At 39.7% G+C, this 27,823-nt stretch overlaps 2 protein-coding genes across 3 annotated transcripts in view; both read left to right on the forward strand.

Annotated features, from left to right (window-relative positions):
• The window catches only part of LOC306862831 (ankyrin repeat and KH domain-containing protein 1-like), a 57,913-nt gene extending 36,968 nt beyond the window's left edge, over positions 1–20,945 (forward strand). For both annotated transcript variants that reach the window (XM_079405845.1, XM_079405846.1), the window contains exons 7-34: positions 3,768–3,862; positions 3,954–4,191; positions 4,675–4,866; positions 4,954–5,063; positions 6,337–6,424; positions 6,721–6,848; positions 6,964–7,107; positions 7,272–7,374; positions 8,217–9,092; positions 11,684–11,817; positions 11,938–12,049; positions 12,136–12,281; positions 12,376–12,518; positions 12,607–12,820; positions 12,986–13,161; positions 13,253–13,415; positions 13,556–13,651; positions 13,749–13,865; positions 13,992–14,157; positions 15,088–15,583; positions 15,875–16,030; positions 16,278–16,427; positions 16,523–18,183; positions 19,115–19,279; positions 19,382–19,636; positions 19,783–19,958; positions 20,109–20,273; positions 20,363–20,945. In XM_079405845.1, coding sequence (XP_079261971.1) covers positions 3,768–3,862; positions 3,954–4,191; positions 4,675–4,866; positions 4,954–5,063; positions 6,337–6,424; positions 6,721–6,848; positions 6,964–7,107; positions 7,272–7,374; positions 8,217–9,092; positions 11,684–11,817; positions 11,938–12,049; positions 12,136–12,281; positions 12,376–12,518; positions 12,607–12,820; positions 12,986–13,161; positions 13,253–13,415; positions 13,556–13,651; positions 13,749–13,865; positions 13,992–14,157; positions 15,088–15,583; positions 15,875–16,030; positions 16,278–16,427; positions 16,523–18,183; positions 19,115–19,279; positions 19,382–19,636; positions 19,783–19,958; positions 20,109–20,273; positions 20,363–20,422 — 6,725 coding nt within the window. In that variant the 3' untranslated portion in view covers positions 20,423–20,945. The remainder of the gene's footprint in view (positions 1–3,767; positions 3,863–3,953; positions 4,192–4,674; positions 4,867–4,953; positions 5,064–6,336; positions 6,425–6,720; positions 6,849–6,963; positions 7,108–7,271; positions 7,375–8,216; positions 9,093–11,683; positions 11,818–11,937; positions 12,050–12,135; positions 12,282–12,375; positions 12,519–12,606; positions 12,821–12,985; positions 13,162–13,252; positions 13,416–13,555; positions 13,652–13,748; positions 13,866–13,991; positions 14,158–15,087; positions 15,584–15,874; positions 16,031–16,277; positions 16,428–16,522; positions 18,184–19,114; positions 19,280–19,381; positions 19,637–19,782; positions 19,959–20,108; positions 20,274–20,362) is intronic.
• A 1,376-nt stretch (positions 20,946–22,321) lies between these two features.
• On the forward strand, positions 22,322–26,303 carry LOC306862824 (eukaryotic translation initiation factor 4E-binding protein 3-like). The gene is made up of 3 exons (XM_079405838.1): positions 22,322–22,600; positions 24,495–24,647; positions 25,784–26,303. The coding sequence occupies exons 1-3, from the start codon at positions 22,480–22,482 to the stop codon at positions 25,813–25,815; spliced, it is 306 nt and encodes a 101-aa protein (XP_079261964.1). The 5' UTR covers positions 22,322–22,479; the 3' UTR covers positions 25,816–26,303.
• The last annotated feature ends 1,520 nt before the right edge of the window (positions 26,304–27,823 follow it).

Raw genomic sequence — 27,823 nt, forward strand, 5'->3', positions numbered from 1 at the left:
CATTTTACCGTTTGATTTGAGTAAAACTAGCGTCATATCATACACACAGAACTGTAAATAGGGGTGTGCTCAAAATATCGATTCTTAGATACATACCGATATAATAAAAAAAGATACAGTAGTATCGATATTGTAGCCCTTAGTATCGATACTCCGCCCAGCCATTAGGGGGCGCAGCGGCGCCCGCGAGTTTAAAAAACTCATGGAAAATGTTAAAGCAAGATGTAGCATTTAAGTGATTTCATAGTGAAATATGTTATGGCAGTACATGGTGTCACAAAAAAGAATTATAAGAAGATTTAATAAGAAGTTAAGAATAATAAGAAGATGATTTTGTGCTTGTGTGAGCTCAGACTGTACCCTTGGAAAGTTAAATGTTGACTTGTGATAATTTCCAGATTAATACAATTTGTGTACAATTAATCAGAGCACTTAAAGTTGCAAATATTTAAGCAAAATGCACTTTGTTATAATGCACTTCAGGGCTCGACAGTGCGAGCATTTCACTCGCATTTGCGACTAAAAATAGATGTGCGCGAACTGGAAAATGTATTTAGGAGCGCAAGTACGAATACAAAACAAAATACAAAACAGCCTAACTTATACAGTAGCCTATAAAAAACGTATTAATTTATTCTGTTTATTTATGGAAAAATTGCGATGCAGCCTCATATGATTACTTAAGAACTTTAAAAAAGGCAACGGTTTAATTTAAATGAGCACAGATGAGAAGAAAAGCGGAGCGAGTTAAAGTGAAGACGCGCTGAATGACGCACATTCGCCACTAGAGGGCGCTGCCGCTGCCGTTACCCCGGTAACCCAGTAAACAAACCAGCTGCGCTATTTTCCTAAAACTGTGTAAATAATGTTTCACACTCAGTCATTTAGATATTTATATTCGCTTTTATCTTCACAATAGCCTCAAATAATTCTTACTTAAAGACTTAATGAGCTATTTATTTTCAAACATTTTTTCTAAGCTAAAACATGGCCCATCCACTGATCTATAATAGAGAACAGTGGGCCTATCTATATATCAACGACTGATTCGTTATTATTGTTCAGTAACACAAGTTCCATTAGTTAACATGAAAAAAACAATGACTGCATTTATTAATAATGCTATCTTAATTTCAACTTTTAATAATACATTATAAAATCAAAAGTTGTCTTAATATAATTCAATGGAGCTAACATTAACTAGCATAGTTGTATTTTTTATTAAATCAACATTAACAAAGAATATTAACTACTGCAACAATTAGCTATTGCACATTTTTAGTTAATGTTAACCTGCTTTAACTAATGTTAACAAATGGACCTTACTTACCTATTGTTCTTTCGTTCACTTGAACAATCTTTTGCACTCTAATCTTGAAACACTTGTTTACTTTATATTTTTATGTATTTTTTATAAAAGTCTTTTAGTAAATTATCTTTAATAAAGTTATTTAACCTGTTAGGACGACAACACTTTTTTTCACTTAGAAATTATATATTGTGATTTTAAAAACAAAAACATATACCGTGACAAAAGCTTCAATGATTATTGTGAAAATTTTATACCGACACAGTTTAATAGGATTATAACTAATTACATAATTAGCCTATTAAATAGTGTCTGAAGTAAAATTATTTAAAAACCTTGTGTACTTTCTGTATTCTGATAAATTAAATAATGGTGCTTGTAAATGTCTCTTTGTATCCCCTTATTAAGCTAAAACACCTAATTAGAAAAATTTGCATTGCGCCCCTAAATGTTTTAATGCGCTCATAAATTTTTTGACTTAGGAGCACATGTGCTCCTTGGGGAATAGGTAAGCGTCAAGCCCTGCACTTTTGTCTTCAATAAATTGAAGAAAAATGCAGAGTTCTGTTTGTTGAGTAAATGTGTTCAGCATTAACTAATTGGCTCTGGCCCATGTATTTTTATTGAATCGTATCGAATCGTGTCACATTGTATCAAATCGTATCGAGACAGCTCCGTATCGAGGTACGTATCGAATCGTGACCTGTGTATCGAGGTATGTATCGTATCGCCAGGTTCTCCAAGGTATACAGCCCTAACTGTAAAGGTATTCCAGGCAACCCGTCAAAATAAAAGTTCGGTTTCACTTGGAAGACACTGCGGCAGAAATATATTAATATTGTTCAGCGGACACTACATACTGCTACTACTAGGCTACTATTAAAATTATTAAAACTTTATTATTATTTTTTTTTAGAAATGATCACACAACAGTTATTCCATTTTTTTTATTTTAATAGTAAACCCCCTTTGTTTGCCAAAATAAATAAACTTTGATTTTCAATAATTTAAAGAAATTAAATGAATGTTTTATGTCTTCATTTGAAAACCAGATACAGAACACAGAATTTCTGAGGAAAATAAAACCTTTCATTAGGCTATTTTAAGAATAAATTTAAATTAACTAAGTTGTTTTTATGCATTCAAATAATTAGACATACTACACCAGAATTTAATAATAAAACATATGGTGAAAGAAAATAAAACACCCACTTATGAAAGTGGATGAAGATTTTAAATTTCTTGAAGTCTTTAACAACCTAGAAGTGATGTGTTTTAAAATGAACACACACTAATGTAAACGTAGCCTAACAGATGTGTAAACTGAAAACAATTTGAACTTTTATTAAAATTATTTATTTATTGTGTTGGATATATTTTGTTCCTTTCTGCAGTGGTTCAGGAGATGAGGCTTTGAGTCTGTATAAATATCAACATTAAAAAATAGTTTTTTGAGATAATGTAATCTTATTAAAACTGATTTCATAAAACTGGTATCGAAAAAAGTATCGTTCAGGAACCGGTATCGAACTCAAGGTATCGGTACCGGTATCGAAAATTTTTGAACGATACCCAGCCCTATTCAGCAAGGATTATTTAAATTCATGGAAATTGAAGTATAAAAAAAGATATACTGTATATGCTGTTCTTTTGAACTTTCTAATCACAGTATAGTGAAAAAATAATTGTTTTAGCTGTTTTCAGAAGTGAGAAAAGAGAATGAGCTGCAAACCAGCATATTCTAATTATTTCTGAAGGATCTTTCAGAAATAAATTTCAGAGTTTTTTTTAAAGAAAATAAATCCTTTTATTTAGCAAGGATGCATTATATTGAAAGAGACTAAAGAAATGTTTCATGTTATAAAATAATTGTAATTGAAAAGACTCTTTTGGAAAGAGTCATGAACAAATTGCATATAATATAGTTTCCTAAAAAAAAAAAGTATTAAGCAGCACAACTATTTTCAACATTGAAGAAGCAATAAATCAGCATATTAGAATGATTTCTGAAGAATTATGTGACTCTGAAGACTGGAGTAATGGCTGCTTAAAATTCATCTTTGCCATCACAGGAATAAATTACATTTGAAAAACATATATGTAAAAGTTATTTTAAATTGTGAAAGTATTTCACAATATTATTTTCTTTACTGTTTTTCATCAGATAAATGTAGCCTTGGTGAGCATAAGTGACTTTATTCAAAAATATTTAAAAAATCTCACCAACTTCAAACTAGTATACTGGAATATTCCAATAGCTGTGGAGCATGTTATTACTGTCCTTTCATAACAAAGACCTATCCAAAATATAGACCTTAGTTAGACGATGTGCATGTAAACATGGTCATTGAAACCAAGTTTCAATGTATAATATACCATATATACCCAACTATATATTATAAAATCAATGTTTAGAACCTTTTGGGGTGAAATTAACGGTATCCTGTGTGGTGTTTAGGGCACTTGGACATGGTCAGGTTTCTCTTAGAAGCAGGAGCTGACCAGGAGCACAAGACAGATGAGATGCACACTGCACTCATGGAGGCCTGCATGGTAACACCATCTCCTATCTACACAGTCTGTAGTTACTTCCTCTGTTTGCGCAGGTCTTTTGAGACATTATTCTCGTGCTTGTTTTGTGTAGGATGGGCATGTGGAGGTGGCACGGCTGCTATTGGATAGCGGGGCGCAGGTAAACATGCCTGCTGACTCATTTGAGTCGCCTCTGACGCTGGCTGCCTGCGGGGGCCATGTGGAGCTGGCAGCGCTTCTGATCGAGAGGGGGGCCAACCTGGAGGAGGTGAACGATGAGGGCTACACTCCACTGATGGAGGCAGCTCGTGAGGGCCATGAAGAAATGGTAGCGCTACTCTTGGCACAAGGTACTGGGGTCACCTCAGTTTTTTAGACTTCACCCATAGGACCTGGCAATGTTTAATACATGTGTAAATAGGGTATAAATTGTTTTCAACCTTCTTAAAACGTGCCAAAAACGTGTTGTGTGGCCGAATGTGCACAATCAGCCACAGAAAACCTGAGGGGTTATGAGATGTGTTTTGAGAAAGCAAACCTAAAAATCAATACCAATTGCTCTATTGTGAGCCAAAACACACAAATTATGTGTTCACATGAGTTGCGTTATAAAAATGCATGTCAAGTTAAAGTGTAAACTCTAATGTCTTGACTGACTACTTGTGAAGTTAGTAATGTGAAGACCGAATCCATTTAAGTGATACTACCACAAATGATGAATTGGATGTTTTGACCACAGCAAGCTTTGTATTTCAAACTGTCTTAAATATAGATGCCCTTTGTAAGTTGACAAACTAAAGGATTGTTGTTGTTTTTTAATCTGTTGGTTTTAGGTGCAAATATTAACGCTCAGACAGAGGAGACGCAGGAGACTGCGTTGACTCTGGCATGTTGTGGAGGCTTCCTAGAGGTGGCTGATTTCCTCATCAAAGCTGGGGCGGACATTGAGTTGGGCTGCTCCACCCCGCTCATGGAGGCTGCACAGGAGGGGCATCTGGAGCTGGTCAAGTACTTGTTGGCTGCAGGCGAGGCATTGCGTCAGATGTAATTCTTGAAATTTCTCCTTTCTATGGCACTGTAACATGTTCACACTCTACTCTCTATCTGTTCAGGGGCTAACGTCCATGCCACTACAGCCACGGGTGACACAGCTCTGACATACGCCTGTGAGAACGGACACACAGATGTGGCTGACGTGCTGCTGCAAACAGGGGCTGACCTGGTTTGTGAATATCATTTTTTTACCATTATTGCATTTGGTCCCACTTTATATTGAGTGGCCTTAAAGGGTCATGAAACCCAAGACTACTTTTTCTGAGATTTTAGCAGAGTTGTTTGTGTTGCACATCATAGAAGACAATGTTAGCTTCCGTATTTTAACTGTTGGAGAAAACTGGTTAATTTTAAGCTTTTTTTGCGCTATTTTCGTCTTACGGGTTTAAAATCTACATCGTGTTGACGTCACAATTTGTGACGTGGCAAATGACGATAGTACATCGATGTGTCGGTGTCAATTAAATTATTCATGAGACTGCGTCTTATCCTATGAGAATAATACTTCGCTTAATTATATATAATTATTTAACAGCATGTGTTGATTTGCTAAGACAGATGCTTCAGACTGCTAGATTTCCCTCTTTTCCTTGCTTTCCTTTCATTTTAAATTAGCGGCAATTCGGCATCAAGCAGTTGTTCGCTTGAGTTTTCCCTCTTTTCCTTACTTTCCTTCACTTTTAAATAGCTTAAATGCGCTGTGTGCATTTTACTTTCACTTTCAAATTAGCATCAATTCGGCGTCAATTGCTTATTCAATTCAACAACAAAATACAACATAGAACATAGAACTCTTATTAACAAAACGAATAAAAATACACCATGCTATATGCCTAATAAAAAATAACAAATAACTTGCACAAACTGTAGCTATACAAAACTGAAGATCAGTAAACACCTTGGACCCAAATAAATAAGAAACGTACGTTTATTAGCAAAAGATAAATGACATGCTTTTCAAAATCCAAAATATTTTTAAAACAGGCATTTTAAAATAAAATAGAAGTTTTAAAATAAAAGTTTTTATCGTCTCGTCTCTCACCTCACTCTCCTTGTGTGATAAATGAAATGCGACTGTCGTTCAGCATGCTACAAAGAGCAGCTGCGTTCAGTTTTAATTGTAGTGTCTGTTCTCTGTTTTATTCATTTTTACTTTATTTTACTATAAAAATCAAAAGGACGGTGGGGGCAAGTGACATAACCGGTGTTGCAGCTTCACACCGGTAAAACCGACAACAGTCTATCGCAGCAACCCAAATCCCACTTCAACAGCAGCAAGTGTTTTGCAATACAATAAGAACACAATAAGTACTTATTTTTTGATGCAACTACATAGTAGTTAAGGCCACTTAATATAAAGTGGGACCTTGTATTTTTATTTCTTTTTTTTAGTTTATACAGTTAAAGCCTTTTTGGAGCTTACTGGTGTCTTTGTTTCTCAGGAACATGAATCAGAAGGGGGCAGGACTCCACTGATGAAAGCGGCCAGAGCGGGACACCTGTGCACTGTGCAGTTTCTCATCAGCAAAGGCAAAGAAAAGAGCAAAGTCTCTAATTAGGGCTGCAGCAAACAATAAAATCGACAATAAAAAATTGTCACCAGTTCTTCACTAGGGTCTTTGCTATCAGCATAGGGAACCTTTATCAGTGATGACATTTTGCAGTAGAAAAAAAGCATATAAAGCAATATAATGTGTGTTTTATAAATGGTACCTATATTTGCATCAAATGATGAGGAACAGCTTTGAATTACATTTTATGTCTGCTCGTGTCCATTTGTTATCTGAATTTTATTTTGAAATTCATTTTCACATTTATGTCTGCAGGTGCTAATGTGAATAGAGCCACAGCCAACAATGATCACACAGTGGTTTCTCTGGCTTGTGCGGGGGGCCACCTGGCTGTGGTGGAGCTGCTATTGGCCCATGGTGCTGACCCCACCCACAGACTAAAGGTGAGGGGTCCAGCCTCCCTGAGAATTACTCTCTCCAGATGTTAACAGGTGTTATGTGGTCACACAAACTCTGGTCGGTCCTCTGTGTTAATTAGAGTTTCTCTTCTGCTCACAGGATGGCTCCACGATGCTGATTGAAGCTGCTAAAGGTGGTCACACTAATGTGGTGTCCTACTTGCTAGACTACCCAAACAACATTCTGTCAGTCCCTGCCCCAGACCTGTCCCAGCTCACGCCCCCCTCTCATGACACTTCTCAGGTGAGCGGAAACATGCACAGTCTAACAGTCACTACAGATTACCCTCTTTTACATTTAATGCTTTGAAATATGAAAATCCCAATTTGTGGAGTTTATGTAAGATGAATGTTTTTTATAATAGTTTGCACTTTTATTTAGAGTGTTAATTTTTGTTTGACATACAGGCCCCTCGAGTCCCATTCCAAGCCCTGGCTATGGTGGTGCCCCCCCAGGAGCCAGACAGAGTGCCCTCGACCATCCCCACACCCCCTCCCGTTACAAGCAAAGGTTAGTTTGTATAGTAAAATTACTCTATTCAACTAGATGTGTTGCTTAAGATGACTATAGCCTTGTTCAGATTATAAATCCAAATCTAATTTTTGTGCGAATCCAATCATATATAGCATATATTTTTTTACAAATCTGTTTCAAGCTACATTCATATTTGGCTTGATATCTTATTCAAATAACATTTCTGGAAATCTATTTCAGTCAAATCGAATACATAAATCAGATTTTGACTCAGTGTAAACATAGCAGAGAACTGATGATCCAATATCAGTTCATAAATGGAGAGTTCACTTAAGCTTCTTCATCTGACATTTACATACAGTTTCTGTGATCATATCACAATAAAATGATGCTTGGCCACATTAAAAGCCAATGCACTCTAAATGCATTGTGATAAGATAAAAGCATTTAAAATGGTCTTAGACAGATTTTGAATATTTAATGTAGGTATAAATGCAAATGCGTTTTCGATATTTACATTTAGATAGGCAAGTAGTGTGCAGGCTTATTTAGGTTGCAAATAATCATATACATCACTTTGTCATTACAGCGATTGTCTTGCTGTTTTTTCTGTTTATTCTTTTCTCACAATATGAAAAAGACAACAGACTCTGCACTTACACTTGAAATGCTTTGGAATGAAGGTGTAAATGCAATCCAACTAAAAACATCTAGAAACTGTCAGATGTGAAATGCCTGGTGTAAAGGAGGGCTTTGAGTATCGAAACGCCTTGGGCTGCAGAGAAACACATTCAGTTGACTAGACTCTGATGAGTTGCACAGCATGCATGAATTGTGGGGTTCTTTGGTTTGACCATTTGTTTGTTTTTTTCTCTCAGGTGCGTCCAAGCAGAGGCTGAGCTCTCTTCAGAGCAACTCTGTGGCCTCGGGTGGCCTAGACGCTGACCTGCTGCCACCCTTCCACCCGTACCAGCCTCTGGAATGCATCGTCGAGGAGACGGAGGGCAAGCTGAATGAGCTGGGCCAGCGCATTAGTGCCATTGAGAAGGCCCAGTTGCAGTCGCTCGAGCTCATCCAGGGTGAGCCGCTCACCAAAGACAAGATCGAGGAGCTAAAGAAGAGTCGCGAGGAGCAGGTGCAGAAGAAGAAGAAGATCTTGAAGGAGCTGCAGAAGGTGGAGCGGCAGTTGCAGCTGAAGACGCAGCAGCAGTTCACCAAAGAATACATGGAGACCAAGGGGCTCAAGGAGGAGCTGGGCCAGGCGGCAGGGGTGGAGATGCCCGGCACCCCCCTGCCCCTGCAGGCCACACAGCTGGGCTCTGACAACGAGTGTGAGGTTAATCGCAAAGGGGAGGACCACAGGCCTACCCCAACCAATGAGGAGGACGAGGAGGATGAAGAGGAAGAGGAGGATGATGAAGACAACTTCGACTATGCCAAGCTGCCACAGGTGGACACCATTCTGTCCAGAGAGGCAACGCAGCCGCCACAACCTCAGCTGCCTCAGAACCAGGTCCTCCAGAGTCCTCCTCTGCAGACCAGCTTCGTTCCCATCCAGCCCCTCACTCTGCAGCAGTCCACAGACTTCAGTAACGCAGAGTACCCAGGAAGCAGCAGCCCAGACCTGCAGAGGGTGTTGCTGGGCCAGCAGCTGACGGGGTTGGGGCCTGGGCTTCTCGCGCAGGCACCCGATGGACTCATGGTCGCCACGCCCGCACAGACGCTCACAGATACGCTTGATGACATCATGGCAGGTGAGCTTACTGCAACTGCGGCTGTCTTTGTTTCCTTTCAGGATGTCAACCAATGATAAGAAATGGAATAACTGGCAATTAGATCAGTCTTTTGGCTTTTTGCTAAAAAGTATGCCTGATTAACAATATTTATGCTAGTCTGCTCTCGAAAGTTTATATCTACACATTTAAAATTGACTGTCTTTCTCTTCAGATGAAAAACAGTGATGACTCCTCTTGCACAAATGGGTGTATACACACGTGTGCAAATATAAGGCCAATCAAATGCTCTGTAGAATAGGACCCCCCCCCCCCCCGTTATCACCAGCTATTGAGCAGCAATAGCTAATGTTTCATGATTTATGTAAATTAATCTTTGGGGATGAGCACTTTAAGAAGAACTGCTCTGAATAGGGGTGGGTGATATGACCAAAATCTTATATCACGATATGAGTAATTTTATTTCACGGTAGCGATATATCACAATATAGTTATTTTTGCTTTAAATAAGGTTTTCAGGATATCAAAATTTTTGATAGCATAGAAATTTCATAATGTCATGTAAAACTATATAGCATAAATCAGCACTTAAATAAGAATTAGAAACTAATTACAAGCAATAGGACAAAAAAACTACAGTAGAACAAATAAATAAGAAATGGTACATACATTGTTTAAAGTAACCAATTGTTGCTTTTCAACAGCTTCAAATCACTTGTTTTCACGACCCCCTAGCTAGGGCTGGGTATCGAGTTCGATACTTTTTAGGCACCGACCGAATTGCCTCGATACCACCGAGTATCGAAAAACGTCTTGTCGTTCGGTACCAAATTTCGATACCTAATGGGTTAATCTCATCACATCAGTGAGCCAATAAGCCTGCAGCACTAGGTGTGTTTGACTAGAAACGGCGACGCGCAGATTGATCAGTGTTTGACCTCCGCGAGAGCGTTTCGAAAGCACACGGAGCAGTCCGCTCTTTAAATCGCGCGGTTTGTTTATTATACACAGACTGAAGCTCACGTGACGCTCGCAGTCATTTCAGCGTCTGCCACCTAACTAAATGAGAACATAAACACATGAACAACATCTCCAGACCTGCTCTGAAAGTCACTTCATGAGCATTTTACCGTTTGATTCGAGTAAAACTAGCGTCATATCATATACACAGAACTGTAAAGGTATTCCAGGCAACCTGTCAAAATATAAGTTCGGTTTAAGCTGGAAGACACTGCGGCAGAAATATATTAATATTGTTCAGCAGACAGTACATACTGCTACTACTAGGCTACTATTAAATTTATTAAAACCATTTTTTTTAGTAATGATCACACAACAGTTATTCCATGTTTTAATTTTAATAGTAACCCCCCTTTGTTTGCCAAAATAAATAAACTTTGATTTTCAATAATTTAAAGATAAATTAAATGAATGTTTTGTCTTCATTTGAAAACCAGATACAGAACACAGAATTTCTGAGGAAAAATAAAATATTTCATAAGGCTATTTTAAGAATAAATTTAAATAAAGTTGTTTTTATGCATTCAAATAATTAGACATACTACACCAGAATTTAATAATAAAACATATGGTGAAAGAAAATAAAACGCCCACTTATGAAAGTGGATGAAGATTTTAAATTTCTTGAAGTCTTTAACAACCTAGAAATGATGATTCTGTCTGAGCTATGTGTTTTAAAATGAACACCCACTAATTTAAACGTAGCCTAACAGGTGTAAACTGAAAACTATTTGAACTTTATTAAAATTATTTATTTATTTATTGTGTTGGATATATTTTGTTCCTTTGTGCATTGGCTCAGGAGATGAGGCTTTGAGTCTGTATAAATATCAACAAGCTACAAAAAAAATAGTTTTTTGAGATAATGTAATCTTATTAAAACTGATTTCATAAAACTGGTATCGAAAAAAGTATCGTTCAGGAACCGGTATCGAACTCAAGGTATCGGTATCGATATCGAACATTTTTGAACGATACCCAGCCCTACCCGTAGCACAGCAACGTCTTGAGCGTGTAACCCAATAGAGACGATAGTCCAAAATCTCTACCGGTTGACAAATTTCTACTGGTATATCGCCCACCCCTAGCTCTGACCTTGTTTTTTAAAGGGGAAATACTTCAGTACAAGGACACCTCTGATTGAGCCATTTAATGCAGTCTTCAAATTAGTTTTAATCTCTTCTATGTTTATATGCTTTTTATTTTCATTTACAAATGTATTAATTTCAGTATGAGGATATATTATTGCTGAAGTCACTGTGGTTTAATGTGTTTGACTCTGTGTTGCTAACTGAAACTAAAACTGTTAAAAATTATTTGGGGTAACTGAAACGAAGCTGTAATAAAATGTAAATTAGATGAAGTTTAAATTGAGAAATATTGCATATACGGAAATAAGTTAGTCTAAGTACTAAAATTTCTAAAACTAAAATTGAAATGAGAATAAGGCTAAATAAAAATATTAAAAAAATAATAATAATAAAAATGACAGTCACATAAAATTACTAAAGTTAAAATAGTCCAATTCAAAATATTAATAATTACTATAATAGTAAATATTACTAAAATGACATTGCTCTCTGTCTTTGCAGCTGTGAACAGCAGAGTGCCTGTGGGAAACACTACAACTTCGCCCTCCCCTCAGCCCTCCGCACAGACGCCCATCAACACAGTCTCCCCACCCTCCATGCTCCCTCTGTACCCCTCAGTGGACATTGACGCACATGTAAGACCATCTTCTTTGCATACAGCAAAATGACTGCTGTGGAACATTTGCAGACATCATAAATGAATGCATCAGATTGTCCATATTTGTATTTAAGCAAATTATTTCTCTTCTCCTCAGACTGAGAGCAATCATGACACGGCGCTGACCCTGGCCTGCGCGGGTGGCCATGAAGAACTTGTCTCAGTGCTTATTGCACGTGGGGCCAACATCGAGCACCGGGACAAGAAGGGTAAGAGGCTCCTTCATTTGATCCATGAAGTTGAGTCGGTATAGTAAATTTACAGAGATGTTGAGTGTAGCTTTGTCTGCGCACAGGGTTCACTCCCCTAATCCTAGCTGCCACTGCGGGCCATGTGGGTGTGGTGGAGATCCTACTGGACAAGGGAGGGGACATTGAAGCTCAGTCTGAGAGGACCAAAGACACCCCTCTGTCCCTCGCCTGCTCGGGTGGCAGACAAGAGGTACCCTAACAGTGTTAACACTGCCTCTTCACCAGATAACCTTTTAAACCCTCCAAAATGCACAATTTACATTGCTTTATCTCCATCTTTGCAGGTGGTGGAGCTGTTGTTGCTCCGTGGGGCTAATAAAGAACACCGTAACGTTTCTGACTACACCCCACTCAGCCTGGCGGCCTCAGGGGGCTACGTCAACATCATCAAGATCCTTTTGAATGCTGGTGCTGAAATCAACTCTAGGTCAGAAAATCTGCTCCCATTGATTTGATCAAGACTCATGTCAAGATGCTGTTTGTTCTAACAGTGTAAATTCTTATTTCTCTTTCAGGACTGGTAGTAAGCTGGGCATTTCTCCGCTCATGTTGGCAGCCATGAATGGCCACGTGCCTGCGGTGAAGCTGCTGTTAGACATGGGCTCTGATATCAATGCACAGATCGAGACCAATCGTAACACGGCACTGACCTTGGCCTGCTTCCAAGGCCGAGCAGAGGTTGTCAGCTTGCTTCTGGACCGCAAGGCCAACGTGGAACACCGCGCTAAGGTCTGTGATCACCTTTCCATGTGTTATTACAGGGGCAGCATGATATGAAATAAAATTATGCAAAAAATAGTTAAACATTTAATATACTTCACATGTTCTTTTGGCACTTAATTGTAAATAAATGTTACCAGTAATTAATGTTAATGGGATATTTCTTTCCACTAGACTGGCCTCACCCCTCTCATGGAGGCTGCGTCTGGCGGTTATGCTGAAGTGGGCCGTGTGCTGTTGGATAAAGGGGCGGATGTCAATGCCCCTCCGGTCCCCTCCTCTCGTGACACCGCCCTCACCATTGCTGCAGACAAGGGTCACTACAAGTTCTGTGAGCTTCTCATCAGCAGGTGTGTCTTTGTAACACTGGTGGTGTATAGTACCAGTCGGTCCTCTCTCCAGAATCAATCTCACATTGTTGTGTCTGCTCTGTTAATGCAGAGGGGCTCACATTGACGTGCGAAATAAGAAGGGGAACACCCCTTTGTGGCTTGCTGCTAACGGTGGCCACTTTGATGTGGTTCAGCTGTTGGTGCAGGCTGGAGCTGATGTGGATGCAGCAGACAACCGCAAAATAACCCCCCTCATGGCAGCGTTCCGCAAGGTGAGCAGTTTTTGTCATGCTGTCCATAGGATTGATGAGCATCTCGGCTTATGTCTAAATGTTACTGGTTCTGTGCTGCTCTTTTGTAGAAAAATAATGGATGATAACCTGTTGTAAAGCACTGAAATATCCTTTTTTAGGGTCATGTAAAAGTGGTGCAGTACCTGGTGAAGGAAGTCAACCAGTTCCCATCTGACATTGAGTGCATGAGATACATTGCAACTATTGCAGATAAGGTATAAAAGACCAAAACACAGCCTTATATACCTATAAAGGACTTTTTACATTATTTGAGTGAAGTCTTTGATTCACGTTCACATTGTCACTCTGCAGGAACTGCTGAAGAAGTGTCATCAGTGCATGGAGACCATTGTCAAAGCCAAAGATCAGCAGGCGGCTGAGGCAAACAAGAACGCCAGCATTCTACTTAAGGAACTTGATCTGGAGAAGGTTTGTATGTTCAGATGGCCAGTTGGTCGAACTAACTTTTGAGCGAACTAACTTTTTGAGGATTTTTATATTAGTCACCACAATCTGCAGCATGATGTATCAAGTTCTTCTCAAATTTGATCATAGTCTCGTGAAGAAAGCAAAAAGCAGGCTCTGGCTGCAAAGCGAGAGAAGAGAAAGGAGAAGCGCAAGAAAAAGAAGGAAGAGCAGAAGAGGAAGCTGGAGGAAGAGGAGGCTAAAGTGAAAGAGGTGTTCTGTGAGATGCAGGATCTGAAGGAAGACTCTGCAGAAGGTGAGAAGCACCTTGTCTATTTATATCCAGATATCATAGAAAATGCCTAGCTTCAGTTCTTTCTTTTTTTTCTTTTTTAATAAAAGAAATTGTGACCTTCTGTAGTGATGCCCTGAAATTTCAAAAACCAAAAATACGCTAATATGCAGCCAAAATGTTTGGAGAGTTGAAATCATTGACCAAGTTGTTGACGTTTAATTAGCGCTTCTCCAATGAAGCAATTTGACTGTGACATCTATTTCATGTCTACAAAAAGTGGATAAGCTACAACAGGCAAACATGTCAGCTGTGTGAACACAAGGGCTGATTTCTTGATTTTAACCAATCTTTATTTTGATGAAACAATATAGAGTTTTTAATCTAAATTCTGAACAAAACTTCACTGAACATTATTTTAACAAAGATTTGTGATACTTTTTATATGAAACAAAATTGACAAAATATGAATTATTTTGAAATTCAAACAATAAATGTCTTTCTGGCCCTCTTTAATGTGGTGTGACCAATTGCTTTAACATCCTCAGTTCAAGCGAACCACAGAAAAAAAGGTCTATAAAACTGCTTGTAAATGCGCAACGTTAAGTTTACCTCAGGAAAGCCATTCAGTGTTCATAGCTTGTTAGTTCGTCAGAAAATTATTTTAGAGAGGAACATCTAATATATTCTGTATATTACATTTATCATATTTTACATGAAAGCAAGTTTATATTACAGGCACAGTTTAAAATGTTTCAACACATTTGAGTAGAAAGATAATTATTAAAAAGTTGAGAGAACCTGCCTTATGTTCAATTTTAATATTTATGAACTTGAGTGATTTGATTAATTTAATTTGTTTTTGGCTAAATGAAACTTAGAGTAATCTAAGTCTGTTTGTGTAAACTTTTTCTGTTCTGGTTTCTGATGCTTTATTGTTATTTTCTCTTGCAGAAGTGGAGGTTCCCATTGAGCCCCCAAGTGCTACCACCACCACAACCATCGGTATCTCCGCCACCTCCACAACCTTCACTAACACGTTCGGCAAAAAGCGAGCCAATGTGGCCACAACACCAAGCATCAATCGCAAAAACAAAAAGAACAAGACCAAGGATTCACCTAGCGAACCGATAATCCTTCAAGACCCACAAGTGGCGCTGGCGCAGCAGAAAGCTGACAAAAATAAGATCCATGGAGAACCTCGAGGGGGTGGGGCACCGGGAGGCACCAGCGACTCGAATCTAGATAGCACCGACTGCAACAGCGAGAGCAGCAACAGCAGCAAGAGTCAGGAGCTCCCTGACCTGCCTTCATCATCGTCCTCTTCCGCCCCTTCGGTCCTTGCAGGCTCTAACCAGCCATATGTCGCAAGTGAGAAGAGACTGGGGCCATTGCTGCCGGGCTCTTGTGAGGAAAAGGTCATGGTGTCCATCTCCAAACCACAGCAGAGGTAAGAGTTAATGTACTCCTGCTTGCTGCTACTGCATTGTGCAATTCAAGACAAAGTTAACTTGCTGGAAATGTCACATTACCTCAGCATTTGACAGATCTTACCTAGTAGTTTATTTTCTTGAAATTTGGCAGTAAATATGCTAAATTTCACTACAGGTAATACCTGCAAATAACAAATTGCAAAGATAAACTTATAATTTGACAAGATACTGCATTTCCATTCTGCAGATTTATGCAAAAAATTGTTTGGGAAGATGATTAAACTTTGTATTTCTATTCACATTAACAGATCTCATGAGTTCAACACTGACTTGACCCCCAGTTCCCTGCCACCCTCGTTCAAGACCATTTCACTGCCAGTCACCTCGCCCAACATTAAGATGAATCTCACTAGCCCAAAGAGGGGCCTGAAGAGAGAAGAGGGGTGGAAAGAGGTGGTTCGGAGGTGAGGGTCACTTTTTTTAATGTTGCGATCTAAAAGTAACAGGATAAAAAAAATCTGAAAGATTTACAGTGAAGCAAGGATGTAAGGCATGTCCAAGGATCCGAATCTTAGAAACTCAGGGATAAGCTCTTTAGACTTGTGCTAAAAACCTCAGTAGCAGAACTGAAAGATCCTTGCAAACACTGTGGAGTACTGTGTCATCGGGTTTCACTTGGGCAAAAATCTAGCTGTGTCATTTCTCCCTTAGATCCAAGAAGCTCTCTGTCCCTGCTTCTGTGGTGTCTCGGATTATGGGTAGAGGTGGCTGCAACATTACGGCCATTCAAGACGTTACAGGCGCACACATTGACGTGGACAAACAGAAAGACAAGAATGGAGAGAGAATGATTACAATCAGGTAAAAATTATGCAGAAAGCTTTTAGGACACTAGCAATTGACTGATTTTCCTTGCTGGAATTTCTTACATATGCTTTTACTCTCTTGGTATGCAGAGGTGGCACCGAGTCAACGCGGCATGCGGTGCAGCTGATCAACGCGCTGATCCAGGACCCAGCCAAAGAGCTAGAGGATCTGATCCCTCGTAACCACATCCGGCCGCCTGGTGCCAACACCAAAATCAGCTCCACCTACACAACCTCCACTGGGGCCACAAGCACTACTGCGGCCAGTTCAAAAGGCCTGCCATCTGTAGTGCCCTCCTCCAGCGTGTCTTTCCAGTCCTCCACCAACTTCACAGCTCAGCAGGCTGGCAAGTTGGGCAAAAGTATGGCACCGGGCGTCAGGCCCCCCTTCGTTTCTTTGCCACCACTTGCTTATGCTCATCCTCAGCTGGCCCTTCTAGCAGCCCAGACCATGAACCAGATCCGCCACCCAAGATTACCCATGGCGCAGTTTGGTGGCACTTTCTCATCCTCTCCCAACACTTGGGGTCCTTTCCCTGTTCGTCCTGTGAGCCCTGGTAGTGCTAACAGCTCACCCAAACACAGCGGTAATTCTGCGCTACGTCCTGCCAGCTCCGCTCCGGCCCACACTGAGCATACTGCTGCTTCTGTGTCCAGCACCTCGACTCCCTCTGCCTCCACCACTTCTCCCACCAGTACTGCACCCACCAACACCCCGACGCCTTCCTCTGTCAGGAAGCAGCTTTTCTCAACAGAGCCCAAGTCTGGGGCTGGAGTTACTGTGGCCTCTACTGGCAGCAGTGCTTCCTCTGCGAAAGTTGCTCAATCTCCCATCAGCTGCGCTCCCACAACCCCTACGACCCCTCCACCTCCATCTGCGCCCATTGCTCCACCTCCACAGCATCCCCCTCCCCCCAAGCCAGAGCCGGCCAGCCTCAGCACCCCAGCTAAAGAGAAGCCTGTCACAGAGCTCACCACACCTGCTGCAGGAGCTCCATCTGATGGGCCTAGCCCCTCTGCTCCCTTGCACTTCACCTCGTCTCCCTCTGGCCCCTCGATGCTGTCTGTACAGCCCGAGAGCCGGCAGCCACTTCCGTCACACTTTCCCTCCAGCACAGAACCCAGTTCCTCTTCCTCATCACAGCCAGGCTCATCTCACCCCATCACACGCCTGCCACCTCCAGCCTGCAGCAACACAGTCACGAATACCAGCAGCGCCTTACCTCATTACGCCACCCCCAACGCACCCGGTGTGTCCCCACGCATGCAGCCACCGGCACCTTACTACCCCATGGCTCCAGGATCTCTTCCAGAGCAGCAGTCTGTGTTTGTGCCTCCGGGAGCCTCACAGGAACCCCTCAAACAGCAACAACAACAGCCTCCACTTCAGCCCAGCCTGGCACCGACAGGCATGCCCCCTCCCTCTCATCCAATGTCCTCCACTATGGGCATGATAAATGGCTCTCAAATGCACCTGCACAGTGGAAAAGCGCAACTGCCCCCCAACTTTGGCCCTGCGGCTATCTTCAATCACTTTAGCAGCATCTTCGACAGCAACCAGGTGGGCAACAACCAAGTTTGGGGTGCCTGCCATCTACCTGCACGTACCCCTCCGGAGCAGCCCTACAGTGCCCAGACTAATGCATACATAAGTGGAATGGGGCAGATTGAAAGTGTCATACCTCCTCCTGATGGCTCAAAAGCTCCAGGATATCGCTGTTCTTCGCAGCGAATTGTCTCCAGTCCGATTGGTGAGTGCAATCTTTACATCAAGGGTGTCCAGTCCTCTTCCTGGAGGGCCACCTCCCTTCAGAGTTTTGCATCATCTTGCATCAATGCACCTGTCTGGAACTTTCTAATGCCAAGACCTTGATTAGCTGGTTCAGGTGTGTTTAATTAGGGTTAGACCTATGCTTCGTTTAATGCAGTAGTAAATACGACTTGAAAGGCCGTTCACATCCAATTTCCGATTAGGAAACTCGTATTTACGATATTTCCGATAGCACGTGAAGGCAGCATTAGTCCTCCTGGGACGTGCGTACTTACGAGTTAACAAATTGTAATTACGATGTCAGGTGCGTTCAAGTCACTTCAACAACATGTCAACATGGCGATTTAACTTTTCTACATAAAATTTTACTTTTTTTTTTATTTTTATTTTTTACTCTGCATCTACAAAATGAAGAATAACGAATGTGCATCGTGTTTTTGCTTTTATTCAATTTATGAAGGTCATGTAAACTGAATCATTATATATTCTATGGTAATTGTACAATAATATACTATTTTGTATATGTAACAGATTTATTGTACATTACAAAAAATAATTTTATTAATTTCAGCAAATTTACTGTCAATACAGATGCTGCATATCTATAGTCTTTGGCTGCGTCCATTGCATCCAACATGTTTTTTTTTTTTTTTTTCACTGACACACCCCCAACTTGGAAACTTCGAGTTTACCTACTTGTAATAACGACTTTGGTGGCGTTCATTTGCATTCAATTCGTAAATACAATCTATTCGACATGACTTGATTGCACCACTAATCTATGTAGGAACGTGGCCCTTCAGGAGCAGGACTGGACACCCCTGCTTTCAATAACATGCATTATTGCTCATGTTCTTGCTTCTTTGTTTTGTGATTGGGGTCAACCATTTTATGTTCACTCTGTATCACAGGTATACACCCCATGGACAACTCTATGTCCTCGTCCGCTGCGCTCCCCAGCTTTACCACAAGCATATCTGCCAGCACTGTGTTCCTACCAGGTCCTGTTCCTGTGGGCACACCCTCCTTCAGCCGCCAGCACTTCTCTCCCCATCCTTGGAGTGCCTCCACCTCTTGTAAGCCTTTGTGATGCGGATGCTCCATGGAACACATTACTTTTTATAAGAACATATTGCTCATGTGTTCTTTCTGATGGCTCCATTTCTTATTGATTTTAGGCGAGTCTCCAGTTCCCTCTGTGTCTTCCGGGGCATCCTCACCTCTTTGCACATCTACAGTGACTCCCGCTCTGATCCAGGCAAAACCTAGTAGCTCCAACCAGCAGGACCGTAAAGTGCCCCCTCCAATTGGAACAGAGCGCCTGGCCCGCATCCGGCAAACTGGCACAGTCAACCACACCATGCTGCCCACCAGCTATACCCCACCAGTTGGACAGGGTGGCATCTGGTCTTTTGGAGTGGGCAGTGCCTCCGGTGAGTCTGTGATGTAGTCAGCATTTACGAATTGTTCTAAATGTTGTGAAATAAACACATTTGCATATGCAGTGACAATTGCTTTTCATTGCATTATATGTGAAGATTTGGGTTTTGAAATGAATAAAGATGTCTCTTCTTCACAGAGACAATGTCAGGCTGGTCCCAGCCCCTGATGGGAGGGCCAGTGATGCACCAGCAGATGCAGGAGCCATCAGCCTTCTCTCAGCACCAGGCTATGGAACGAGATGATACTGGGATTGTGGCTCCTTCTAACACTTTCCACCAACCTCTGCCCACCAACTTCATGGATTTTCCAAAGGTACGTACTGTACAGGGACTCTTCAAAAATGTAATTTCTATTGTTATATATATTTTATTATTTGCCTAATCGTTTTGGTTGTTTTATTAGTTAAATGGAGAATTCGAATTTGTAGATCTACTCAAATGTTTTGTTTTATGGACCGTGTAGGGGCTGCCAATGTCAATGTACGGTGGCACGATGATCCCTCCTCACCCGCAGATGGCGGAGGGTCCTGGAGGCCCTGTATACAATGGTCTTCACACTTCTGACCCTTCCTGGAATCCCATCCTAAAGGTTGTTCCCAACACTGCTGAGAATTCAGACCCACAGCAGGTGATTTCTCCTTAGTCGACCCCAACTGAAATTGTTTGTAAATTACAGCCCCTTTTGCTCTCTAACTCTTTGAATTCTTGTTGTTGCAGGTATGGCCCGGCACTTGGGCCCCACATGTGGGAAATGTGCATCTGAATCATGTCAACTAAACAAATCGAGAGGCCTAGGAGCAGTAACAAGGAACACATTAAAAAGAACAAGATAATTACCTAATTACTGAGACGTGGTATTAACCTAGATGTGTCCCCCCCAAAAAAATGTTAAACAAGTTAAATTTGAGAGATGGACACCCTCGATGTGCCTAACTAAAAAGAAAGAATCTAGTGTGGGATTTAATGTTTTTACCACTGTCTTTGAACAAATCGATTGCCTGTTCAACAGGATACATTCTGAGTAGTATAGCCATTTTGACATTTAAGCCCCACGTAAAAGTGTTCTTGGTCGGCAGGGCTCAATAGAACAGTGCGCTATTTATACTTGGCCAAGACCTAGATGATTGCGTAAAGAATGAAATCAGACCTTTTAGAGTGGTAAATACCTGTATAATTGTTTACATACTGAAAAAGGGTTAAAAATGAGAGTAAATTTCATGTCGTATAGTGGCTCTACTTTATGTAGCCTGTATTAATGTGAAATATTTACCTTAATATTCAATAAAAAGTTGGAAATGTATCTGCTGTGTGTGTTATTTTGATCTGTTTGTTTGTTTTTACATGGGCAACTATTCACAATCCAAGTTGTCTATTCATGGACAACTGTATAAAATAAAGCACAACAAACTAGTGCTTTAAAACGTATTATGTAACTTCACATTTTTTTAATTGTCTATGTTCTGAAAATCTGCTGACCTACCAGGAATTTAAATGGACGTCTTAGGACAAGCAAATCCTGTAAGGGGAAAAAATATATATAGAGGCTGGGACAGAACTCGTCCTGCATGAAATGCCAAGATTCTATAAATATGGGGAGCAGGGCCGTCGCTAGGTCTGGGCCCTGTGCACTAAATTTGCTATGATCCCCCTCAAAATAAAGTTCATTTTTACAAGAACTTTATTATTTGTAAATAATATACACCTAATTTATATAAAACACTGATATTTATCTTTAATCAGGCCCTTATTGAATTAACATTTTACTTCAATTAAAATTAATTTGAGCTAAAAAATCTAAAAAGAAAAGTTCTTGCTTAGAATCCAGAGTTTAGCTGACTAGTATTAGTAGGATGGTAGTCACAAGAAATAAAACCATGGTCCTCATTACCATGATTATATGGTTTTTAAAATAAGTAATAAACTATACAATTTGTAGTTAAACTAAACCTCAAGAAACTAGAAAACACCATGTAATAACAGTAACATTTATAATAAATTTTATTCATATTGTCAATTGTAAACATTAATAAATTCGTTAAATTACTATGGTGCTGAATTGACAAGCCTAGTGCCGTTTTCCAAGATACCTCATTGTCGTGGCTGTTTTTAGCCAGCATCACTACAGAACCTTTAATGTTCTCATATCACACGACTGTATAACAATTCTGTGTCGCATCTGATCAAGCGACTTGCGCTGTTTAATCGTGGCCGAAGTGCGGCGCACGTTCGCCAGCGCTTTGCGGGAGATTCTGCTTTGATGTGGGGCTGGTGGATGCATCGGGGAGCGCTACTTTGTGGTTTCGCATGCGCTGTCATTTAAATACTGCCTAATATCGGGGAGGTCTCCCTCGTTTCGGCGATCGGCCCACTACTCGAATAGAATGTCCCGGTGCTCACGATGGCCAGTAGGCGACCGCTGGGCCCTATCCACTCTTATCACCCTTTTCCCCCAACTAGCGACGCCCCTGATGGGGAGGCATATATGTATACTGGATGGGTCATCCTGAGGGGTTGATTGGTCTTTGTGTTATATATCTTATCGTAGATTTCATATCATGTGCCCAGCGAAATCACTCCGAGATTACTCTGTTTTTCGAAGAGCTTCCATTCCATGAAATGGCTCAAAACACTTTCTCCCACAGAGGGCGTTAGCGCTGCGCGTCAGTGATGGATCATCTTTCCGATTGGACTGAGTTCAAGGTTTGCAGCACGTGACAAATCTCCTCCCTCGAGCTCTCCAACATGAACATGTGGAGCGCAGAGACGCGCAGCGCTGCAGCAGATCGGCAAAAAACTTAAAGTGTTCAAGTCCCGAGCTTAGATTTAGCTTCATCATGTCAAGCAGCTGCGAAGCTTCGTCGACCTGCCCGATCCCAAGCCGTTCCAGCTGGCCTCCGCTCCCTGACAGCTACAGCCAAACTCCTGCAGGAACTCTGTTTTCAACAACTCCCGGGGGTGAGATGACCGAGTGCATTTATTTTTGATCGCAGAATGTATTTCCTAACTAGTTATTTTTTAAATTAATTAATTAATTTTTTGCATGCGAGTTTTTCCACGTTACTCCAGCGCGCTTTTTTTTTGTTAAGTGATTTGATCGTTTGCACTGCGCAATCATATAAAGCCAGAGCCATTAAGATGTTTACAAGCGGCCGGTTGCCCTTGAAACAATTCTGTGATTTACTCTTTTCATTGTCAATTGGGTTTAAATGTGTGTTTGTTTTAATCAAGCGCACATTTGGCCCAGTGGACTTGGAAAAAACTAATTTACCACTTTAACTAGTTTCTGCTAGCAAAGTCCGAGAGTGAACGCACGTGCATCACAGGAGAATTCTGTCATTTGATGTTTTGTTTGTTTTCTGAAAAAGCCATGAATTGTTTTAGTGTAATTTCCACCACATCTCACATTATGTATGCAAGATTAATACGCATCGCAAATACAATCAAATATTTTCGCTAAAATGGGCTATCAGGTAAAATGGGCCAAATAAGGTTGTAGCGTCATATCTCTTTAAATTTTTACAGAAAATAACAATAACTGATCTTGCATTGTTGCTTCAACACTTGTTCACATGTAACAATTTTCACCGATCTGAGTTTTTTTTAAGGCGGGCAGTGTTACATGAAGCTTGTCAGAAAATTTGTAAGGTAAGCCTGACATAGAAAATTTAATTAATCACTAATAAGGGTACTAAAGCAATTATAAGTAAGCTTACCAACAAAGCAAAGGGTTATGGACAATGTTTTGACATGCTTTTTCAAATTAAAAAAAGTTAGATTTTTGGGCAAAAGGTCATTTTAGGTAGAAATAGCTGGTTAAGCTAAAATGGGCTACACACACACACTTTTAGACAGAAATTTAGGATGAAAATAGATTTATAGGCCTAGATATGTATCCATACAAAATCTTAACATGATCAGTTCATTTTTAATTGCATTAAATATTCAACTTTCTATTTAATGAAATACATTTGTGGTGTTGCTATGGCACACTAAAGACAATAGTGTCAATATACTGTTAAAAATAAAATGATTTCAGCAGAAATTACCTGTGTTGTACTCTTTTTATATTGTCCCATTTTACCTGAATGTTGTGCCATGGCTCAAGAAGGTATCTGTTGATACTCTAACTCTCATAATTTTAAAACTTTTGTACTTTTTCACATTTAAAAACATATAAATACATTTAAGAGCCCCATGCTAATTTATAAGAATGTCATTAGATCTCATGCATAGCTTATTTGATGGTATTAAAAGTCATTTACCAAAACGTGGCCCATTTTAGCTGACTTCACCCCTACATCTAGATCTTTAACTATAAATATGGCACAGTGTTTATAGCACAGTGTAGGTTGTCATATTTTTAGAGCAAATATAAAAATGTAATTCATGTTTTTGTTATGGATTAAAAAAAACTTGATGGTCTGTCTCTTGGGCAAAGATGAAAGAATAAAAATCTGAAAAAATCTTTATCTGTTAAAATAAACTAAATGAAGGCATGGTAAAACACTCCAGTCAGTCCAATCACACTGGCACCTTATGCAGTAATGGGTGATGTTGCTAAATTTTGGGGTTACTACAGGGCATCTAAACAGGGGCACCTTGTTTTTTTATGAGTGATTTTGCCTCCATGCATTTAGAAAGCACCCCAGTCAGCTCTTCACCCTGTTTCCATTACTCCAACATGAACTACACTACAGGCTTTCACTTGGGTGACACATGTTTTTCTGAATTGTTACATAGAGCAGAACTCAGCAGGAAGAAAGTTCCTTGAAGCAAAAAGTGCTATGAACTTGTGCCAACTTTTTGTGAGGCTGAACCTCTTTAACTAATATTGATATTTTCCCTGCAGGAACTCGGATCATCTATGATCGAAAGTTTCTCTTGGAATGTCGAAACTCACCGATCGCACGCACCCCACCCTGCTGCCTCCCCCACATACCAGGGGTCACCAGACCCTTGCTGCAGCCAGCAGAGCAGGAGGATGACAGCAAAGATCTCGCTGGCAAGTGACTTCTCGTATCGTTCTTTCTTACACTTGCTTTAAGAAGCATGATCTGTCATAATCCCACACAACGTCTCTCACGTGTCCCCTAATGTATATCGTTTTCAGTTTCCAAATCAACAGCTCAAGCAAAACCTGAGGAACGGGTTTAAGCTTGTTGATAATTGTGTCCTTTCTGTCTGCTGCAAGTTGTCAAATACACTTGAGTGGCACGTTACGTTTGTCTACTGAAATACAGTATGTGACAGAGAATCTCATGTGAATTCTGATATAGTACAATGTCAATGACAAATAAAATTGGCCATAAGAAAATAATATCTTTAAAAAAAAAAAATTTCTCTCTCAATTATTAGGTTATTTTATTCATTATTTAATGTAAGTGGTTTGAGATTTTTATTATTATTTATATTTAATACATTTATGCAAATATCATGAATTAGTCATTTATATGGTCCTCTCTATAATAACACATCTTGTTTTTTTTTTTTGTTTTTTTTAAAGATATAGTAGTAAAACATTACGCCAAACTACTAAAATTTAATTATTTTAATAATTAAATTTAATTATAATTTTTTTTTTTCATTGTGATGTTACGACATTTGAAACACAATGATGTTTTTATTTTATGCTCCCTGAAAAATATCTAAAAACATGTAAATTGAGAAGTTAAAATCATACTCGGCATAGAAAAGGTGTATTCAAGTCACTATTTTTATTCAATAAATTAAAACATCCAGACAAAAAAAATAATTGACCCAAATGCAATTAAAAGTAAAAGTGGAGAAAGAGCTCAAAGAATTTATGCTGGTAGTTATACTGATTAAAAAATGAAGTTAACTGAAAAAATATGCCCTTGGTTGCTGCCTCTCTGGATTTCTTTCCCTTCATTCTAAGCTCAAGGTCACATTTTGGTGTGACTGAAGTTACATAATGAGAAAAGCAAACAAAAATGCATCTGACCTGCTCAATGTTTGGCAAGTCTGATTTCCATATCAGGGGAATATCCACAGGGTGTACCGTGCGTCATGTGAAAGGAGTGACCCTGTTCTAAGGATTTTTTTTTTCTTAAGGGATCACAGTGATGCAACACTTTAAACCCTCTAAACCCTTCTGTCTCTCGTTCCTTTTCTTCTCAGTTGATGACAACCAGTTTATGATGGATATGTGATGGATGTCTCCAGCTCATGTGGGAATGGACTGTCTCAGCCTGTTCTACCAGTGCTTGCAATCTGAGGGATGATGACACCAGCTGTGGATTCCTTCATTTATGCCTGCATGCTTTATTTTTTACTTTATCTAAATAATGAAATGTTCAGAGCAAGTGTTTTTGTTGTGGGGAGGAGCGTTTTGAGTTTGCTGGATGTTATGGTGAAAATGCAGCTTCTGCTGCGGTTTAATTCAGTGCCTTCCTTTTAAAAATGTGTTTTTTTATTTTTTTACAACCATTCTGAAGGTGACTATGTAATCTACATTTTTACTGTCTGAGGATAGTTGAAATGCAGTCATTTCATTTTTGTAATGTAACTATGACCCTATGAAGGGCATTTAAGTCATATATTCCAGAAATAAACAGTTGGGGTGTGATATTTTTGTATTGTTTACTGTTCATTCTCTGGATGTAATATGACATTTTGGAATAAAACAAAACCGTTTTAAGTCTTTGACTCGTCTCTAAGTATTTAAAATATTAGATCATGTACACTGTAAAGGTTAAAAAATAAAGGTTACTGGAGTATATTTTATAAGAAATTACAATTACAGTTTTTCCGCTTCAAAATGTTACTAATTTAGAAGTTTACTAGCAATTTCTGACAAACTCTTTCTACATCGTTATTTTTAGGTTGAGTTAATGTGTTCAGATTATTTTAAAAAATACTTTCAATTCAATACAAATGTTGATCGGAGAAAAAAGACTGAAAAAAAAAATGGAATTACAGTGAGACACAATGGAAATTGGCCAATTTTTGGAGGATCTAAAAGCAGAAATGTGGAGCTTATTTTATTAAACCACTTGCATTCGTTTTGTTAAAAATTGTGCATTATTTGAGCTGTGAATTTCACATTTTTATTCAATTTTTATGGTAATTTGAGGGTTTTTAGGCATAATGTAAAATTGGGTATAACTACACAGAAAAGGTTAGCAAGCACTATTTTTATACACTGCGATTTACACTATTTTACACAATGTTTACACTAAAATTGTTAATGCGCATACTGTTTACAACTTGTAGCTGTACTATTGCAAGAAATTGGCTCCATTCACCTCAATGGTAAATGCTTATTTAACCCTTAACCCTGTAACCCATTTTATTATAATTTGAGATAAGGCCACAGACATGACAGCCACAAAAATTTATACCATAAGTTTTGTCGAAATTATTCCTTTAGTCTTAGTGATGCTTTCCATTTGTAAAATGAATGTTGTAAATATCACTTCTTTACCCTCCAGCCTAGATCCCAGCGTTCTCATCAGATCAGTGTAAAAGCAACAACAGAGCGTGTCCTGTCTGATGTCACATGGTGCAAAGTACAAAAACACCGCTCCTGACAGCCAGAACGCTGTAGTCATGTAAGAAAGACTTTCATTATAACTCACTGGAATATGATCAGTGAACTGGACACCTTCACGTCACTGTAATGTAGACAGGTCATCTGTAATATCAGGATTGTTTTTGTTTGTGATTAGGATAGCAGTTTTGCATTCAACCTAGTTTTGGATAAAGCGATATATTTTTTAAAATGACATGGTGCAGAATAATGCATGATCCCATGCATAAAGTATCTTTAGCTGTAATGAGGATGCGAAGAAAGCCTCTCCTTGCCCTCATGGGAGATACACACATGCCAACCGCTCCAAATGTTACAAATATCTGTTTTCTGCATCAAAGACTCTAGTCTGGTGTAATGCCATTTCAGTCTTTCCACCCTCAATACAGAAAGTCAGAAGCATGCACATGATAAGAGAGAGAAGGAATTTAGCCACACATAACCTGCCATGTTCCTAGAAAGCCACTTTGTTGATACTGAGAAATAATATATTGCTGCCAGGTCAATGCACATTGCACATTCATTCTGTCCCTGAACAATGACCAGTACTGCCCAGTCTGTCCGAAAGCAGTTCGTTTCTCATGAACTAAACATGTGCCATCACAAATGTGTCTGGAAATTATACTTAA

Source organism: Barbus barbus, assembly GCF_936440315.1.
Source record: "Barbus barbus genome assembly, chromosome: 43".
NCBI classification, from domain to species: domain Eukaryota; kingdom Metazoa; phylum Chordata; class Actinopteri; order Cypriniformes; family Cyprinidae; genus Barbus; species Barbus barbus.